The 18,341-nt window shown below is 39.3% G+C and overlaps 2 protein-coding genes across 4 annotated transcripts; both read right to left on the bottom strand.

Annotated features, from left to right (window-relative positions):
* Nucleotides 1-3,654, bottom strand: mecr (mitochondrial trans-2-enoyl-CoA reductase). The gene is made up of 10 exons (XM_079343674.1): nucleotides 3,388-3,654; nucleotides 2,247-2,344; nucleotides 1,944-2,075; nucleotides 1,704-1,847; nucleotides 1,184-1,286; nucleotides 837-939; nucleotides 656-729; nucleotides 504-564; nucleotides 336-408; nucleotides 1-249 (listed from the first exon to the last, which is right to left on the bottom strand). Exons 1-10 carry the CDS (start codon nucleotides 3,546-3,548, stop codon nucleotides 86-88), a joined length of 1,113 nt encoding a protein of 370 aa, XP_079199800.1. The 5' UTR covers nucleotides 3,549-3,654; the 3' UTR covers nucleotides 1-85.
* A 4,235-nt stretch (nucleotides 3,655-7,889) lies between these two features.
* Nucleotides 7,890-17,005, bottom strand: lin28aa (lin-28 homolog Aa). Of its 3 annotated transcripts, none has more exons than XM_079344670.1 (4): nucleotides 16,981-17,005; nucleotides 15,932-16,104; nucleotides 11,815-11,999; nucleotides 7,890-8,958 (listed from the first exon to the last, which is right to left on the bottom strand). In XM_079344670.1, exons 1-4 carry the CDS (start codon nucleotides 16,988-16,990, stop codon nucleotides 8,739-8,741), a joined length of 588 nt encoding a protein of 195 aa, XP_079200796.1. In that variant the 5' UTR covers nucleotides 16,991-17,005; the 3' UTR covers nucleotides 7,890-8,738. The 3 variants fall into 3 exon arrangements, with proteins under 3 accessions (XP_079200796.1, XP_079200795.1, XP_079200794.1); XM_079344669.1 differs by lacking the exon at nucleotides 16,981-17,005 and adding an exon at nucleotides 16,591-16,776; XM_079344668.1 differs by lacking the exon at nucleotides 16,981-17,005 and adding an exon at nucleotides 16,336-16,458.
* Nucleotides 17,006-18,341: the final 1,336 nt, after the last annotated feature.

Genomic DNA, 18,341 nt, shown 5'->3' on the forward strand with positions numbered 1-18,341 from the left:
TCTGCTTGACGCCACATTTATTGGAACATGTGCTTGAGCAGTGTATTAGATAAAGATTCAGTCCAGGGACTAGCAGTCGGTTGGTTCACATGATCAGGACCTGTTTAGATGAAGTGAAAGGCTGCATGGCTACGTTCAGAGCTTTGCTGTAGTCCTGCAGGCCCACCTCGGTGCAGGCGGGCGCTGTCAGCTTTCCCTGCTGGATCAGGCTGCACAGTTCATCCAGCATGGCTCTAAATGCACTTCCGTCTACGAAGAAAAAAATCATTTAATTAATGAACAGGCTTATCTTATTGAACTTGAGCTGTTAGGAAGGATGCTTCGTACTGTCTCACCTTTTGAGTGATCTCTCTTCCATTGTGTGACCCAAAATCCTCGAACCTTCACATCCTTGAAAATAAGGGCACTCTGGGAAAAAAAAAAGCGAGTTTACTGTGGACTCTGAAAACAAGCTTCTATGTCCAATAATTAACCTGGGAGCATGGAGGAGGTTTTCATTTTACCACAGGAACAGTAACTGGCTGTCTGGCCATCCCTCCATATGTCACCATAGAGCCTCCTAATCTGGAATACATAGAACATCCGATTATTATTATCAGATTTCTCCTAGGTGTAAATGTTATATCTTGTAAACAGGAAAACTCAGCACTCTCACTTAAGAAGACGGAGCAGTTCTGTTGCACTTTTGCCTCCGACTCCATTTAGAGCCAATTTAGGCTTTGGGCAGATCTATTTGAGGATAAAAAACAAACACAACGACACTGAGACTGTGTCTAACAACCAGTAGCCACAGTGGAATGACCGTATCTTTTAACTCATGTTCAAAACCCCCAGACCTTGAACAGTTCTTTAATCTCAGGCCGCCTAAGTGCTTCTTCTTTGATCACGTGAGTCGCTCCCATGGCCTTCAGCCTATCGCTGAGCTGTGTGAACTCTGGCCTTTTAAAAGGAGATACACAATGAGGAAGTTGACTGCAGCAGCTATAAATTCTTGCATTGTGACATGTGTTTTACAGAATAACTGATAATCTGAAACAACAGGTAACATTTTGTGTATTTTTTAAAAGTAAAAGTAGTGTATTGAGAAAGGAGAAGTATAATGCAACAAGTGATTCAACTACAATTTCTAGAAAAAGAAGAAACGGGGGTCATTAAAGGGTTAATCTAATATGACTGTGTTTACCTGTCTCTGATAACATTGATAGTGTTTATTCCCCTTGCAGCAGCGATTTGAATAACAGCCTGTCCGACTCCACTGTTGGCTGCATTCTGGATCACAGAGTCACCTGAGAACACAGCCAAATGAGGGAAAATGTAACATGAGGGGAAACGACTGCTGCATAGTTGGAAGGTTTTTAGAGATGAACTCAAATCAAATGCCTTTTTATATATTTCTTTCCATCAGTATTGTAAACAGGTATGTTGTCCCAACATGGGTCTACGAGTTTCCTTGAACCGGACACTGTAACTGCAACATACCCGTGAATAAAACATATTAATGCAAAAAAATGTAATAAAGATGTTTTTAAATGGTCAATTGAAGCAAAAAATTATCTTAAAAAAATCTTATTCTTTTAAAATGTGTTTTAAGGCTATTCCTGAGAGTTTCCACGATCAGGGATGTTTCAACTTCCTGTATATGCAATCTACAGCTTCTTTGAAAGAAAAAATAATAACAGGAATCAATGTGTGGCAATGATTACCTGGCCTCAGTTCTTCAAAGTCCGACAGCATCCTGAAGGCAGTGCAGGGATTCACTCCCAGCGTAGCGGCACTCAACAAGGGAACGTTATTGGGCAGTGAGATGACATCGTCCTCAGCTAATATTGCCTCTGTCCTCCACATTCCTGCTCACACAAAGGTAAGGAACTCTGAAATCAAATATTGGGAGTATCTGTTCCAAGTATTGTAAAAAAATAAATTAAAAAAAAGCTTGATTTTACCAAGACCAGCATCTCTTGGGATAACCCAGTCTCCGGCTTTCAGGGACTTGACCTGGCTGCCCACCTCTGAAACCTGTGCCACTCCCTCGTTGCCCCCAAAAGCTGGGAGGTCTGGCAGGATAGCATAAGTACCTTTAAAAAAACACCTTCAGATAAGTGATAGATCTTCAGAGATTTAAAAATAGAACAAGCCCCTTAAAAACACCCCAATAAGAATCACATCAAGCACAAATATTTTGTTATGTTGCTCCAATCAGTAGAGCTGTTTTAAATTAAGACAAGTGTGGAAGTGAAAAAACAAACCTTGAATCATGTTGATGTCAGATGGGTTGATTGGAGCAGCCAGAATTTTAACCAGGACATCCTTTGAACCTAAGGTGGGGAGCTCTACCTCCTCCAACCTAGAAACCCAAAACAAACCTGTTCAAATAATCTGTTCATCGATATTTAAACAAAAGACGTATTTCTGCTCATGGCCTCTAAGACCTTGACCAAGGCCACAAGTTTAAACTGTAAAGTTAATAAAAGTGATTTTAATACTACAAATGTTGCTGGAGCTTTTTGACCTCTACAGTAAATATAGGCTTTGCCACTGTGTTTAGAGAGGAAGTTGGAAAAAAGCAATACAAAATACATTTCTGCAATGTTTCCTCTTACCGTGAAATGCATACACCAATCAACTCAAACACATCAACCTAAACTGCTGCCTTGCACATTACTTGGCTGTTGATATGTGTTGGATGGTGTCAGAAGAGCTATAAAAAAAGTCAGTTTCATATCTTACGGAGCTGGGGAGAGCAGGAAGTACATTTGGATCCAAAAAAATGTTCTCTCTCAAATCTTATCTTGTGTAATTGTTTCACTTTTATGCAGGAACAGCTCTGATAACACATACATGACAGCTTTCTTTGTGTTAATAAATGTGAAATGCACTTTTATTTTTCCCCAGTGACTGTTTGAGGTAACACAAACGTCAAAGTAATTTGTCTGTTATTATCAACCGTCAAGTTAGTCTTCTGCCCTGTGAAAGCTGTGAAATCTATAACTATAGCTGCTTTAAAGCACCTTGGTTCCTCTCATGTCTACAGTAGTCTGTTTTATGTTTTTTTTCTTTCAACCTTGCAGTTCGTGTTTTCTGTCCTCCGGGAGTAAGGGGGCAGCACTGAGCTCAATAATGACATGTACAGCAAAATATAAAAAAAGAAGCTACATCTGAATGTATTGAAGGTGAGCTAAATACATCCTCAGAAAGTGTTTTAATTCTACACATGCACACCTAACAGCTGGTTCGTGCAAGTGTTTGTATTAGTTATGTCTCAAAGAGCTTCAGACAGCAGCTTCCTTAAGATTTAATCTGCTAATGTTAACCTCATCTATCGCATTTAAAAGTAATGCGCACGAATAAAACACATTTTTTCATAATGTATAAGACAGGAACTCTTACTGAACCACTTGAGAAGGATCTCCGTGTCTCCTGTAAAGAAGAGCCTTGCATGTTTGTGTCGCAGTGTGGAGTGAGCCGGCAGCATGAGCCCTGTGCAGTGAACATTTCTTACAGGACAAGATGAAACTTCTCCGACAGACTGTCCGAAGTGTTAACAACATCACGACTCTGAAGTATCCGTCAAATTACAAGAACAACATGACTGGTTGGTATAATGCTTTTCATTTGAATGGTGGGTTCCTAGCATACGGCCATGTTGGATTTCAAGCATGGGGTTGTGTCATTGAAAACATAAACAGAGAACAGCGCCCCATGTGGACAAACTTGGTTATTCGCTAAAATAGTCTATAACAGGGATGAGCAACTAAGGTCACAGTAAAATAGCCACATGCATTTAATTCTCACTGCCAGTGGGTCAAATTTGTAGGACAGTCTGAGCTGGATTTATAATTCAACCAAAGGAAGGAATACAGAGCTTTTATCAGCATCTATGATACTAACATTCATGTTTTAAACTTCAACAGAACGCTTCATTTAATAAGCTTACAACAAGCAGAAGACCGTCTCAAGACCACTTTATAAAGATCCCAGTCCCTTCTTGAACGCAATTTTACTCTGTCTTTGTCTTGGTCTAATTCTGGGCGGACTACTTATTTTAAATTAGGACCAGGAAAAACCACCACAGGATGCTCCTCTCTAAAAGAACAATTCACTTTGGTGTATTTGTAGTTTGCTTTTTTATCTATCGGTTATGGTCACAACCTTCAGATTTTGTCATGTTTTCTTCATGTGCCCAATTAATAGAGATTACAAAATTGCCAATCAAAATATCAGATTTGGGATTTCATCTTCATCTTCTTAACTTAAATTGAAAAGTATTCAAAACCCTGGTGGAAAAAAATGTCATACTGAAAAACCAGAAAAAAACAGTTATGTTAAAAATTAGGTAAGTACATTAACTGTGTTAAACATCAGTTTATGGGTTCCACTGTCTAAAAATGTCCTCCCTTATATTTGCTTTAAATTCATAATAAGAGGCTCGGTTTGTATCATTTACAATTTCTGAATTCTTTTATAGATCAATCCAAATTCTTCACCTTGTTTTACCAAATTTCCCCCTGGGATTAATAAAGTATTTCTGATTCTGATTTATACAAAATGTTTTACTGAAGCTCAGATTTTCACTAAAATTACAGAAGAGATACACCTTGATACTAAGTAATAGGGCTGGTTAAAAAAATCCAAAGATAAAATAAATGTTTGAGTCAGTTTGTTCTTAAGCTAGACAAACAGTATTATTTTGTATCTGTTGGAAGAGAATAAACACAAACGAGACATGAATATTGAAATATTTACTAGGAAATGGAGCAGATCTTTACATATAGAAACATAATCACAGTAATACTTTGAAAAGCCTACATGCTGCTCATCATTGACAATCTAGTCATTCAAATCAAGGTAAGATAGATCAAGATAGTTTTAGTTTTATGGCAGTAAGCGATCAATACATTCATCAGTAATAAATTCTTTTGGAAGTTGATCAAGCCATTTATCCTTAAACATTCAGCACAACCAAAAAAAATGGCTGATGGTCCCATACCAGAGGCATCATGTCAATCACACATGAAGTTACCTGAGATACAGAATTCTTTGATGTGCTTCTTGTGTTACTCTGATTAAGCTCAAGTCTCACATGGCCTTGAATATTCAAGGAATATCTCACCCGTCTAATACCTGACAATCATATTACAATAACACATCACTCAGGGGTTAAACTCAGTGGTTGCCATAAAATGTATTATTGGACTTGAGTTTCCAAATAATACTTTGAAAACATCGTTAGTAACAGCAGAATGTTGCAAACGTAAATAATACAATTTCATTCTACCTTTTTCTAAGAAGTGGATGTCATGTAAAGAAATCAGTGGATGATTGTGTTTATGATTTCAGGTCATTTAAATTGCAAGTAAGAAAGATTGATAGAAATCCATCTCATGTGTTAAGATGTTGAAAAAGGACCATGTTTAAAACAGGAATACACTTCGATGAAAAACAAACTGTCATGTTGTTTCTTTTATGTTACCAGAGTACATACTTCAACATTTGTTTCAGCATTACATGTCCTAAATTTAAAAGAAAACAGTTTTCACTTCAGCAACCTTGAAACTGGCATCATGAACACAAACACCACCTAACAGTGAAGTATTAATCCAAAAACATTTGAGTGTGAAATCATCCATGACACATTCTTTTTGTCACAAGCATTGATAGTCTGAAACACCAATCGGCCATGTCTTGAGATGAGACAACCCCAGATTATATGCTACAAGCCCCGATCCCCTCAATAACATTCTACTACATCCCCATCTACAACGATTAAAGAGGAAAAAAAACACATTTATAGTGGAACATTTTCTTCATATTATATATCATGGCAAGTTATGTAAAGGAGACCAACATATCAAGGTCATCACCAAGCTGTGTGCATTGAAAGTTGACAAAATCAAAGTCAAAAAGCACATGAATCTCAATTTAACTGTTTACAATCATTTATCCTTTTTTTTTTTCTTCTTTTGGCAAAAATGTATGCTTCACATGGTTCAGATGTGCGTTTGTTCCCTGCTTTGTCTTGAGTAAACACTCTTCAACTCCTTATCAATCTGAAGTATTCCCTGAGCTTTCAGATTAACAATTCCTGAGATGAGTATTAGAGTGGAGAAATATTTATCCTACCAGCAACCAACTGTTCGTGATTAATGAAAATATATAAAAAATAATCTGCGATATGGAACATATATTCAAAAGAGATAAAAACTAAATATTAAAAAAAACAAAGTAATGCATCTTACACAAGATTAGTGCAGAGTAACATTGTATTGGGTTTGGCATAGATAGAAACAATGAGAATCCCTTCTGGGACCCATTCAAACAAAAATGAATAAAAAACCCATAAAAGTAAAAAAAACCAAAAAAAAAAAAAACCTAACAGCTTACGTAAGTCCTCGTAATACTATGCATTAGCAAAGTGTTTGTTTGTAACTTGGTGAGTTCATTCTATTCAAACTGCATTGAATTACCATCGAGGACAATGAAAATGATTTATCAAGCACATATGTACAGAAAAATACGGAGAAGTACCTTGATGTTAAAATAGGTTTACCCAAATATATTCATAGTCTCAAGTCAAACGGAGCTTTGAATCACATTTGTCAGTTATTTGATGTCTGGAAGAACATTCATTGCCGAGAGGCTTCAACGTGAGTAGGAGGAAAAGCTGTAGCGCTCTTGGATGAAAATAAATAAAAAGTATGATTCTTTAAAAAAGGACTTTAGAATAATTATTTATATATATTAATTGGGTGTAAAAGTTTGTCAGCTTCTCCTGTAAAACGGGAGTAAATGCTGAATAGCTAGCTAGTTCTACATGCTCCTCCGCGCAGGCTAGGTGTCCCTGATCTATAACCCTACTAAGAGTCATAGGGAGGTAATGTCTTAAATAACTACCTAGTTGTGGATCAAACTGGATACAAACAAAAACACCGGCCTTTTCGCTGGCAACTTTGTAACTGATTCTGCCTCATTGTATTCAAGTATCAAAGAGGAGAGCTAGCTGGACCCTCAGAAACTCAGTCCAGGTCAAGCATCTTATTTCAAGTGATGAGGTATGCGTTTTGAGTTTACTATCACATTGTTAGGAATTCATTAAAAACAAAGTTGAGGTAATTGTAAAGCAGCAGCATTGCACACAATCGCCAATAAAAGGAGGGAACACTGTGTGCTTAGTTAGGAAAGTTAGATTATCAAGCTGCCTTCTCTGTGTAAAACTTAGCCTAGTAACCCCAGACATTTTCTTTACATTAAAATAGTCTGCAACCTTTTAGTTTATTTTGGATTTCTTTCCATTCAGAGCAACAACAAATGTTTTCATTAGGACTGTTGGACTGTTGGCAATGTCAAAGTCAAATGGCTTGTAGTACAACATGGACTATCATTGCAGAGGTGATTAAGTAGCCATTGCGTTTCATTTGCCCCGTTTGCCTCATATTGATGCCTCAACAGATCCAGAACATCTCACTTAAGCAGCAGCCATCTTATTTTACAAAACATTTCTCCTTGTAGCTAAATACCAAACCATTTTGAACAATTGGTTGTGATAGGTCTGGCCCTAAATCTGGTAAGAATATGTCTGATAGAAGTGGGGCCAAATAAATCTGCAAGAGCACAAGATAGATCATGTTAGTAAATCTGAGTTATTTAACCTTGCTTTACCTGGTCAATGGTCCCTATATAGCATATTTTTCATGTACAGATTATGTTATGTAGTGTGGTCCAGTTATAACACATTACATTCTCAAGTTTTACAGAAGGCAACAGATCCGACCGGGCTTGATGTCATAATGGGTCTAAGACAGTCTAACCTATGATCAGACCAATGTTTTAGTGGCACCACTGTGTAAAAACTACAATGCAAAATAATATGATTTTTTCTCAAATTGAATCTCAATCTCCAAAATTGTAATTTGAGAGTATCTGGTTTACCATCAGCAGTAGATTCAGAGATTTAAGTAGTAGAGTAAACATGCACCAATGAGGTAGAATGCACTTTAAGATAGCCAGCAAGATGCTGGATGAAAGTATTGTTCCAAAAGAAAAGTAACTGACCAAAAGCTAGAAACCACTTCTGGTCCAACATTCACTTGGCTCGAGGATTACTGGATGATCATTTGCCATGTGGGCATACACCAATAGCCTGCATTTATACCCTAAAACACATCCCACGGGTTTTTGCAAGCCCTCCCACTCCCCATGCAGTAAACACCATAACATTCATTTAAGAGGTACTAACTGTTACCCTCTGCCTTGACAGAAGGTGAGGTGTAACAGTGTCATATAAGACTATATGGTAAGGCAGCTAAAGTTAAGATTTATACTTTGCAAACTGACCAAGAAGTCTGCAAAAACAGAAGAGGTATAATGCGGATAGGAGAGGCAAAGTGGCTCATTAAAAGACAAATCAGATTCTAGAAAAACTAGTCAACATAATCCGTTGTGTCGTAGCTAACTACCATCTCAATCCCCTCAAAAACACAGCAGTGATTCAACATTTAGAAAGCGTCCTGAGTGCAATAATACAGCAGTATTCCTGAGTGTAACACCAAATGAAAACAATAAAAAAAAATTAAAAAAAACTTCAGCAACATTCTTCATCAGCATTTTTTTTTTAACCTGAGGTAGTTCCAAAAGCAGCCTCGACAGATGAACTGGGGTCTTGTGTCCCATCTCTACCGTCAGAGTAGTTTGATTGGCCTCTGTGCTTCCCCGGTTTTTTTTAATGATGCCCAACTTCTCATTTAATCAGAGGTCACAGGACCCGTTGCCATGTGGCTTTGCTCCTTCTCGTCTTCTTTCGAGGGGGATGGTTTTCCCTGAGAACCTGGTGAGGACTGTTGTGCTTTTAATGGGCAGTTGGCAACCATGTGGTCGATGCTTTGGCAGAAATGGCACTTTTTGGGCTGTGGTGGTAACTTGCACTCTTTGGCATGGTGGTCCAGGCCTCCACAGTTGTAGCACCTAAAAGAGAAGATTTAATCAGACAAATTTTTCATTAAATTGATTTGACTTCTTAAAAACACAAGGACATCAATGTCTTCCACTATTGGAAAGAAATGCTTTCTCACTGAAAAGCCCATTACACAAATTTGCTTCCAACTTATTGTATATACCTCAGGTTAAAGAGAAACTCAACCATCAAAAACTCTCACTAAGTGTAGGGGGAGACATAGGTTGCACCCCTCTGCCACTAGATGGCAACAAGCTCTCTTTCCCAGGATCAAGCCGAGTTACCTATGGCCAATCTTATTAGGTCATTCCAGGTCACACCACGTTGATCTTTGGCAGAGCACAGTTTGGACCATCGAAAGGAGTCACAACATTTTCATTAACTGATTAAAATTACGCACAAAACAATCTCCTTCAAAAGCAACAAAGGTTTCTCAACAATCTAACTATTCAAGTTGGGGGAAAGATTAGAACCATAAGTACCAGGGACTTGGATCTCTTGACTTTTTATGGTCACAATGGCTGATATTATCTTTAAGTGTCTTGAACAGCTTGTGTTATTGTCAAATTGTCACTGCCGAAAACTTCCAGTTGGACATGTTGGGCTCTGAACTTTAGAAATGAACACCATGCAAGGGTCAAGCGAGAGCCATCGGGGATGCTGTCTTCCACAATTGTTCAGACACAATCTATAGAATGGCCACGCGTGTAGGGGCGGAGGACAGATGGGTGTAGGCGTGCGGTGCTCGGCCTGTGCCACGGCAGACCCCCTGCCACCACTGAAGCAGCAGATGAGTTTTGGTCAGTGTGGCTGCCTGGAGGTCAGTGTGGCTTTGTAACAGTGGCTATTGGGGTGGTGTCAAGGTCTGTACCGCCACATCACAACACCTCCCTTTATCAGGAGGCAAAAGGAGGGAAGGGGAAGTGGTCCCTTTGTCTAAAAAAGCTGCAGTAATGACCTCTGAACCCTGCCCCCTCGACCCACCGCACCCTTCCCCTCCGACCCCAATCCCATCCCAGCCCCCAGCCCTCTTGCATCTACTCATACACTGTTGCCATGACAACAACGACCTTTCACCCCCGTGCCAGAGCTCTTACATCTGTTATCAATTAAATGGACAGGAGCTTTTCCCTACCTTCGATCATATCAACGCACACTCACTTTACAAAGGTGGTCTAAAGAAGGTAGACTTAAACGCAGCTGCTGGCAGCATTAACCCACAAGTCAGAAATGGAAAGAAAATGTTACTCTTGTGCCAGTTATATTTGACTGTTAGTTACAAATACAAATCAATTATATGAACCAATAAAACACCAACCAGAGCTGTATAATGAAATATGCTAGAGGGAAACGATACCTTATCAATGGATCAGTGTGATCTTCAGAGACTTATTGAACCACAGCGGGCCTCCCAGGACTCTTTGAGGCTGTAATGATCCGTTTTCTCACACTGACTACTCTCTGGCTCTAATAACAACTGACAGGCGGGTGAAGTTGACACACTTCTAACCCCTTGCTATATTCAAAGAATAACGTCTAAATCAAGGCTCCCACTTTGCCGTTCTTGCTTTCCCTCGGAGGGAAATTCTTTCCTTTGCATAAAACCATTGAATCTATAAAAAACTTTTTTTTACTGATAAAAAGAAATATAAAGATTGATTTATGCATTGTTTGCTGCGTAGTATTTTTCGCAGAGCCTAAACTCATACTACTGAAAGCACTAAAAATCTGTCTTGTGTTTTTATTAACAGGTACGAACAGAAATATGGAAACCACTTTGGCAATAACAAGGAATTGCATGTCACAGCATTAACTTAAAGGCATACTTCACCCATTTACATGAAGCTGTGTATCATTAGAAACATGGTAGTAGTGTTGAATGGTCGTGAATCCAACCCTCATTTTGCCCTGAGACGAGAAAAATACGTTTTTCTTTGCCTGGAAGTTTTCTTCATGTGATGCAATATGACGCTTTTTGCATCACATGAAAAAAACTTCCAGGCAAAGAAAAACACATTTTTCTCGTCTCAGGGCAAAATGAGGGTTGGATTCACGACCATTCAACACTACTACCATGTTTCTAATGATACACAGCTTCATGTAAATGGGTGAAGTATGCCTTTAATTTGTACCATTATAAATGTAATTCCCTACTTTTTGTATAAATGACCAAGAAAAGAAGTTTTGTCTTTTTGGAATTTTTAAATCACATTGGCAGAAGAAGTTAAGGAAGAGAGGAAGAGTGAGTGGGTGTGAACTCACTAGGGGCCAGCAGATTTAAACAGTTATTGATCCAGGTCACACGTCAAGCCTGCTGGTGTGACCCTTGCTGGGGCAGGAGATGGGGGGTTTGGGGTGGAGGAAGAGGAAGGAAAACGGGGAGATGCTAAACATTGAATATCTAATCTAAAATGGATAGAACAATGACTATTTTGCACAGCTGAGAAATTCAGCTTTTTTTAAAGTCCCTACTGTAAGCGGCATACCCATTTTCTTGAATAATTGGCATATGCAATTTGTGTCTTTGTTTTGTTGAGCCAAACTTGTATTATTTTGTATAGTTCTTATTCTTCGAAAGCTAATTTTACAGGATAAAAATGCGTGGTCCTATTGCTGAAAACACAACTACTTCAAGAAATAGATGGACATCTTGGTCTATCTTTTGGAGAGGCATAGTTCATTATAGTTGCATATTAAAATTGTTGTAGAATAGCAAGTTGCTGCACAGCTAGCGTTGTGAATTAAAGCCTAGGAGTCATTTAATTTGAGGAATCTTGACTAAGTTATTTTGTTTTTTTTAAAAAACAATCGGAAGGAAACAACAATCTTAGAGTATTTAAGTTGTTTCGCAGTTCATTCCTACTTACCGATCTCCCTTTGAACGTCGCTTCTGGACCTTCTTGCCTTTGGGTCTCCGTTCACTGCCCACACAGTGGATACCACCTGGTCCGGTCACCCGCTGTGACTCCAGGCCCTTTGATGACTTCTTGAAGGTAAACTCGACTGCCTCGCCTTCCTTCAGGCTACGGAAGCCTTCCATGTGCAACTTGCTCTGAAAGAGGAGGGCATAGGAAAAGGATTCAGCATCAAAATGATCGTTTACAGTGTAGCTCCTGATATAGAACAGTTTGGGTCATTCCATGCTAAGTGGTCCAATGTTAGAAATCCGCCCCACCTGACCATCCCAGATTTGGATGAAATTTGGTAAACAAGCAAAAATGTTGCTCTGTAGGTTGTATAGTTCCTGAGATATAGAACCCATTTTGGTTTTCCTAAACACAGTATGTCAAACACACAGATTCACACCACAGAGGATGGTAGCATTTGTTTTAGACCTGCCCTAATACACATGAATTGCCTAAGCCACCTCTTTGTTAAACCTGTAGACACTTTGACCCTGAAAAGCCACTCCGAACAAGCCTCCACTACATGATACCATCAGAGCCTGATAGAACTTATCAGATATCTGGGCACCATGATGCCTCACATGATACACAAGAAGGCCCACAAAGCTTGTTGTCCCTACTCTTTCAATCAGTTCTTACACATAATAAGCTCCACAATAGGCACCTTTAACTTAAAGCTGCCTTGTCATTTTTCTGTGTTTGGGTGGTAAATCTGATGAGGATAACCTTCAACCCATCCCCCCCTTTCGGAGGAGCAGCATTCCACAATGCTTCCCCCACCCACATCTCACGTCCCACCCACATCACAAAGCTCTACTAACACACTGACCACCACTAACCCTAAACTGCAGGATGCAGGGGTTAGTGCTACGGCTGGGGGTGGGGTGAGAAGGCAGTGGTTCTTCTCTGGTAGGTTGGGGGTCAGGGGGACATTCCTTGGATATTTGTTTGGCAGAAAGAGGTGGAAGATAAAAGTTGAGAGAAAGCCCTAATGATTGATATCTTCTTTTGATATCAGTGACTGAAGGTGTGACATCTTTTTTGTGAAAGAAACAAGGTGATTTCCTTTGGTATTTGTGTGATGAACACAAAGATTGGAGAGGCATGCCAGCTTAATTTATCAACAAGAGGAACAGTGTAATTAAGCACCAATTTAGCCTCTTGCCTACATATTCTCTCAATGATCGCCTGAGCTGACCATTCAAAGTCAATAATTCCAGAGTATCAAAACTAGAAATGAAGAAAGGGACACTGTTGTACATTTTATAAGATGGATAGAACCCTTCAATCTAAATCGTTGGTGGGACTTGGGGATCAACTCGTCCCAACTATGGCAGACAAGTAAGTAAATCAGTAAAAAGTACCAATAAACATTTGTCCTGGTTTTTTTTTTTCATTTTTATGACATCTATCACTGAATTATAAACAACAATCTCTTAAGAGCATTGTTCACTGGAGGTGAAAGATTTAAACTGAATAGGACAATCTATCTGGAAATTTAATTTTGTAAATTTACCAAATTTAAAATGTTTAATTTAAAATTTTAAAGTCATCTGATATCAACCAATGAGAAAACTTAATTTCAACAATCATTTAAAATGTCAGTTAGATTTGTTAAAATCACAGCCTATGGCCCCAATAACAAACAAAGGCACCATCTTCTCAAACCCTGCAACATTCACTCACAGTTGAGCATCTGCTGCGAAGTCCTGAGCAACTACCAAACATGACTGTTGAGCCTTGACGTTCGTTTGACAACACGAATGGTCACAAAGCCCCAAATCCCATCAGGCCCCTCTCTGGCCTGGTGACCGTTAACCCATTTCCTCTCTCATGTGTGACCTACCCCCCCCCACTCCAAACCCTTGTAATAAACCTTCACTCGCCACATGCTCTTCACCTGGTTACACTCACAAACACAGGTACTCATCATGGGGTGGCTATGAAGGACCTGATTTTAAGATACTAGCTGTGAGCAGGATCAACTCTAAACTTTGCCCAGAACGTGTCTGGGAGCAAAGCGAAGCAGAGAAAGACATCAGAGCAGTGGGGGACAAAAGCAGGACTGCTGCTGAGACAAAGAGGGGCTCGGTCACGGCTGAGGGGTGCTTCATTCGGATGCATGGCTCTATTGTCCACCTGCACAAAGGCCAGTGGACCCTGGGAGTTAATTTTCCTTGACACACGGCCACTAATTTTAGTGCCGAGGCTTTTTAAGTCGCCATAACCTCTTTACATCCATCATTGACACGCGTGTCTACCTTCTCTGGTGACAAAGACAAAAAACGGCTATTAGCTATACATTTTTGTGTAGATAAAATTAGAAAATCTAATCTAATCTTTTGACTATTTAATGGCCATCATATTTCCAAGGCATAGACATTAAGTTCTTCATGTGGATTGGTTTTCTTTCAAATCTACATTTTATGGCTGTTTTATGGTGTTCATGCAATTACTCATTTCGGTATTGTGTTTCTGTCTTGTGTTTTTTTATTCCTATATGACTAAGCAGGTAGTAGCTTATGTGTAGTCAGAAAATCTGTCAGTTACAGAAGCCCTGCCCATTCTTGCTTCATGAAGTGTCTTAAGAATGCAGACGCCTAAAAAAACTGAAACGAGTAAGAGCTACAAATTCCATAAAACTGTCTCTGACCAAGTTTAGAAAATACTACATTTTTAAAATAAACCTACCGTTGTGACTAACTTTATCTGCATTGATATAACAAGTTAAACATTAAAAGAAGGGAGATGCATTTTGTTTGTCTTCACAGCGTGGGGCCTTGGGAGAGTGGAGACAAGGAAGTTTACCTTTTAAAAAAAAAAAAGAACCCTCAGAGCTTCTTTCCTCTTTAAAGCTTGCACAGTATACCACACATACCCAAACATTGAGGGGGTTGAGCAGACAGCAAAGAGCTTTTAAATCACTTTATGACAGGAACCTTGAGGTGAATGAGCAGAGAGTGGGGACTCCTCTCATTCACATGCAAAGCCTTTATCTTATCAGACAGCAATGGAGGCGCTCACTCACACGAGAAGTGGGAGGGAAACGCACCCCCGCCTCACTACCTCCCACCTCACCAGTTGTATATTAAAAAGGTGAATGAAGGGTTGTGGGTTAAACCTGGATGAGCTCTAGAGTTCTCTTTTATCTCTTAACGCTGAGAACGAAACAATATAAGTCGAGGGAGAACTTAATTGATACCCTGACAAAAATACTCAGGACAGTCTTGCATCATTTTTCTGAGAGATTTTATAAGCTGCTTTGGGAAAAACCCAACAGAAAAGGCTAATTATGAACATGTATTACTTTAAAGCATATGTACCATTACAAAGGCAAGGTACTGGTGCCAATTACTCTGGGTCAATCTGGACCTACAACCATTTGAATCAATGTTAATTTGTATACTATATTTTCACATGCAATGCTAAATGGCAAAATGTGACATCCTATCATCAAACTCCACAAAGAAACAACAATGGTGAACTAAGAGCTCCAGAAAAGGATCCATACCCATTTAAAAGACACGTTTTTAAGCAGCTCACGGCACTCACTGTGACCTGAAGTCATTTGTGACGTCAGCCTCTCGCGTGTATTCGTTTAAAAACACTTATTTCTCGTATTATACTGGTTTACGCTTGTGAATCCACGAGGGAGGCCCGCGCAAGACTCTCCTGTGGGTGCAACACGTGTTTCCTGAAGGAGAAACACCCACCACACTACAGAGAAACGCTCACCTTAACTTGGTCAATTCATTCAAATAATACCCAATCTCTGTTTAAACATAACAAACAAACACGACTGCTTGATTGGATGTTTAATGAACGTTTTCCATTGTGTTTATCAGAGTGATGTCTCTACTTCAGCCAGTTCCACCTCTGTCATAAAAGATGGCTGAGTTGAAAAGAAAATCCTGAATTAATTAAGTTGAAGCATATTGGAAACAGGTGGGCTGCTTGGAGAAATCTCTCCATATTTTCTAATGTTTTTGTACGCAAGTCAAACCCCTTCAAAGTGAGAAAAAACAGTCTTGTAGCAGCTTACTTTACAAGTTTCACTTAAAACAGAAGGTCGTCCTACCTGATGGACAAACACATCAACCGGTTCGTCCAGTGGCACTCCCTCACGTCTGGTCATGGACAGGAAGCCGAAGCCCATGCGAACGTTGAACCATTTACACACGCCGACCCCGCCGACCGGCTGCGAGTCCTCCTCGGTGCTCGGTCCTTCGTCCTCCTCGGTCTTACACACTCCTGCGAAGAGAACAAAACGCGTTGTGTTGTAATTAACCAAGAAAAACAAAATCAGTTCACACTTGCAATTTGTGAATATGTTTAAGAAGCGAAGAGGGGATCGGAGCTATAAACCCGGAAAACTCCTCTCGTGCTGCTGTATCATCAATCAATGTGAACCAATGAAACAACCGCAACAACCTGGGATGCACTGGGACGGTTTTTTTTGCCTAAAATAGTTGCAAACCTTACCACAAAGAACGGAAAACAGCCATACATCCTTCCGATTAAACATGTGCAACGAGTTTGTGAAACAGAATTGTTTCTTGATATCAGAATCCTAAAGAACAATTCGTGCATTAATTAGACCCGTAGCCTATTGCATGACTTGTGTTAAAAAAAAGAAGCGTTACAGTTAAAGAGAAAGTCATCAAAAAATACAATTTCATTAAGTAATGTAAATACCCTAAATTAAAAAAAAAGAGAAATTCAAATCTGCTACTCAACCTGGGAATTCCTGGTTAGAAACGGAGCCCATCTCTTTACTTCGGCTTTGAGTCAAAATTAGCACCCAAGCTACAGTATCCGTTCTTTAACCCTCAAACTGGGTAATCCTCACAGATTGCCACTTTCATGCAAAATGCTGTGAAAAGCAGAAACTGCGCAGCGAGAGGGAAAGCGGGAGAGGGAGGTAAACAAAAGGGGCCGGCAACCTATTCCCCCTAAACAATGAGGGGAGGGGGGTGGGGGTCAGCGGACAGATTTTTTTTTGCCGAATACCCCCCCCCCCCAACACAAAAAGAAGTCCTAAAAACAATGCAATGAGGCCGTGCCATTTTCAGAAAGTACTTTTACCATTCCTAGAGATAAATCCCTTAAAGAAGCATCCCAGCATACCTTCTGCCATGTTTGAGGGCCAGTTTACTCCAGGTGCTCCTGTCTGTCTGTATGTGTGTATATGGCTCTCCTGCAGCGGTCAGCTCTGTTGGTCAACACTAAATGACCATTTCTCATTTTACAAACCCCCCACAACCGCTCGGTCATGTCCACGTGACTCTCAATTTTATTCCCCAAGGATAGATTGCATATTGTTTGATGGCGGAGCCTAAATGAAGTAACCAATCACACTTAACCCATTTTTGAAATTAATATCCTACTAAGGCTTCTGTTGATCTACAAGCTACTTTATTCAGATTAAGTCAATTTGTAACAATGCTTTTATTTTAAGGTATGTACAATCGAGTCTGGGATTACCTATAAATCGGTGTAAACCCGATTTTGATATTTTTCTCATAGAACCATTAAACTCAACAATCATCAAGAATAGGCGGTTTACTTTTTAAAATTGTCTTTGTAATTTAAGTGTAAGATGCAGTCGAGGGATGCTTTAGGAAACAACCAGGTATAGAGTCCAGCTCGTGTCTGTCTTTACAACATCTGGTTTGAAGAATAGGCTAGTGATTTTTTTTTAAATAAACGTAATGTTATACTTTGAGATCCTCTTGATTTAGTTGATGAGGTTCCAATTCCTTTTTTTTTTATTGCACCTCTTGACATTTGCATGCAGTCAGGGAGTTGATGTCCTGCTGTGCCAACATGCAGGAGAAAGAATTGTAACGTTAATCCACATGAAACATGGAGGGGGGAGAGTTTTCCTCATACACAACGTACGCAACGTGAGGGACAGTTAAAACTGAGTGAAAACACGATGAAGAAGAAACCAAGACCAGATGAACTAAACAACAGATCCGACATAAAGAGGTGGCTTTATGAAAACAAGCCAAGCTGGTCAAACGAATTCATGAATCGATAGTGATTGATCACATCATGTTAGGATGTTGACTCGTGTCCTTGTGAATGATGGATGAAACAAAGATGGTGGAAAGTGATCTTTAGCCAAGCTCAGAGAGGGGGGAAAAACTAACGAAAGGAAAAACTTAGACCTTCTAACGATATTAAAATCAAAACGATCCTAACTTAATTTTTAAAGGAAAAACAAACAAACCATCCTTTACACAAATATGATATTAATAGTATTAGCTAATGGAGGTTAAACTATTCGTTTAGGTATTCAAATATGAATTAGTTATTTTATCCTAATATGGGCCTTTCATTCAGATTTTTTTTCTTTTTTTTTACAAAGACAACGAATTGGGTTAAATGTTTATTTTCATTTGCCATATTTCTTATTTTTATATTTAATCTAATAAGTAAGGTATATTATCATATTAAATACATATTTGGAAATCAACTCTAAC

The sequence above is a fragment of the Symphodus melops genome (assembly GCF_947650265.1).
Source record: "Symphodus melops genome assembly, chromosome: 5".
Classification (NCBI taxonomy): Eukaryota; Metazoa; Chordata; class Actinopteri; order Labriformes; family Labridae; genus Symphodus; species Symphodus melops.

Excerpts from the sequence above, each read along its gene's own strand:
- mecr (XM_079343674.1), bottom strand. The coding sequence starts at position 3,548 with ATGTTGTTAACACTTCGGACAGTCTGTCGGAGAAGTTTCATCTTGTCC. Across the intron at positions 2,076-2,246 it reads TGACATCAACATGATTCAAG|GTACTTATGCTATCCTGCCA; the intron begins GTTTGTTTTTTC and ends GTTTTTTTAAAG. Across the intron at positions 1,287-1,703 it reads CTTTGAAGAACTGAGGCCAG|GTGACTCTGTGATCCAGAAT; the intron begins GTAATCATTGCC and ends CTGTGTTCTCAG.
- lin28aa (XM_079344668.1), bottom strand. The coding sequence starts at position 16,378 with ATGTTTAATCGGAAGGATGTATGGCTGTTTTCCGTTCTTTGTG. Across the intron at positions 16,105-16,335 it reads GCTGTTTTCCGTTCTTTGTG|GAGTGTGTAAGACCGAGGAG; the intron begins GTAAGGTTTGCA and ends TTCTCTTCGCAG. Across the intron at positions 8,959-11,814 it reads CGACGTTCAAAGGGAGATCG|GTGCTACAACTGTGGAGGCC; the intron begins GTAAGTAGGAAT and ends CTTCTCTTTTAG.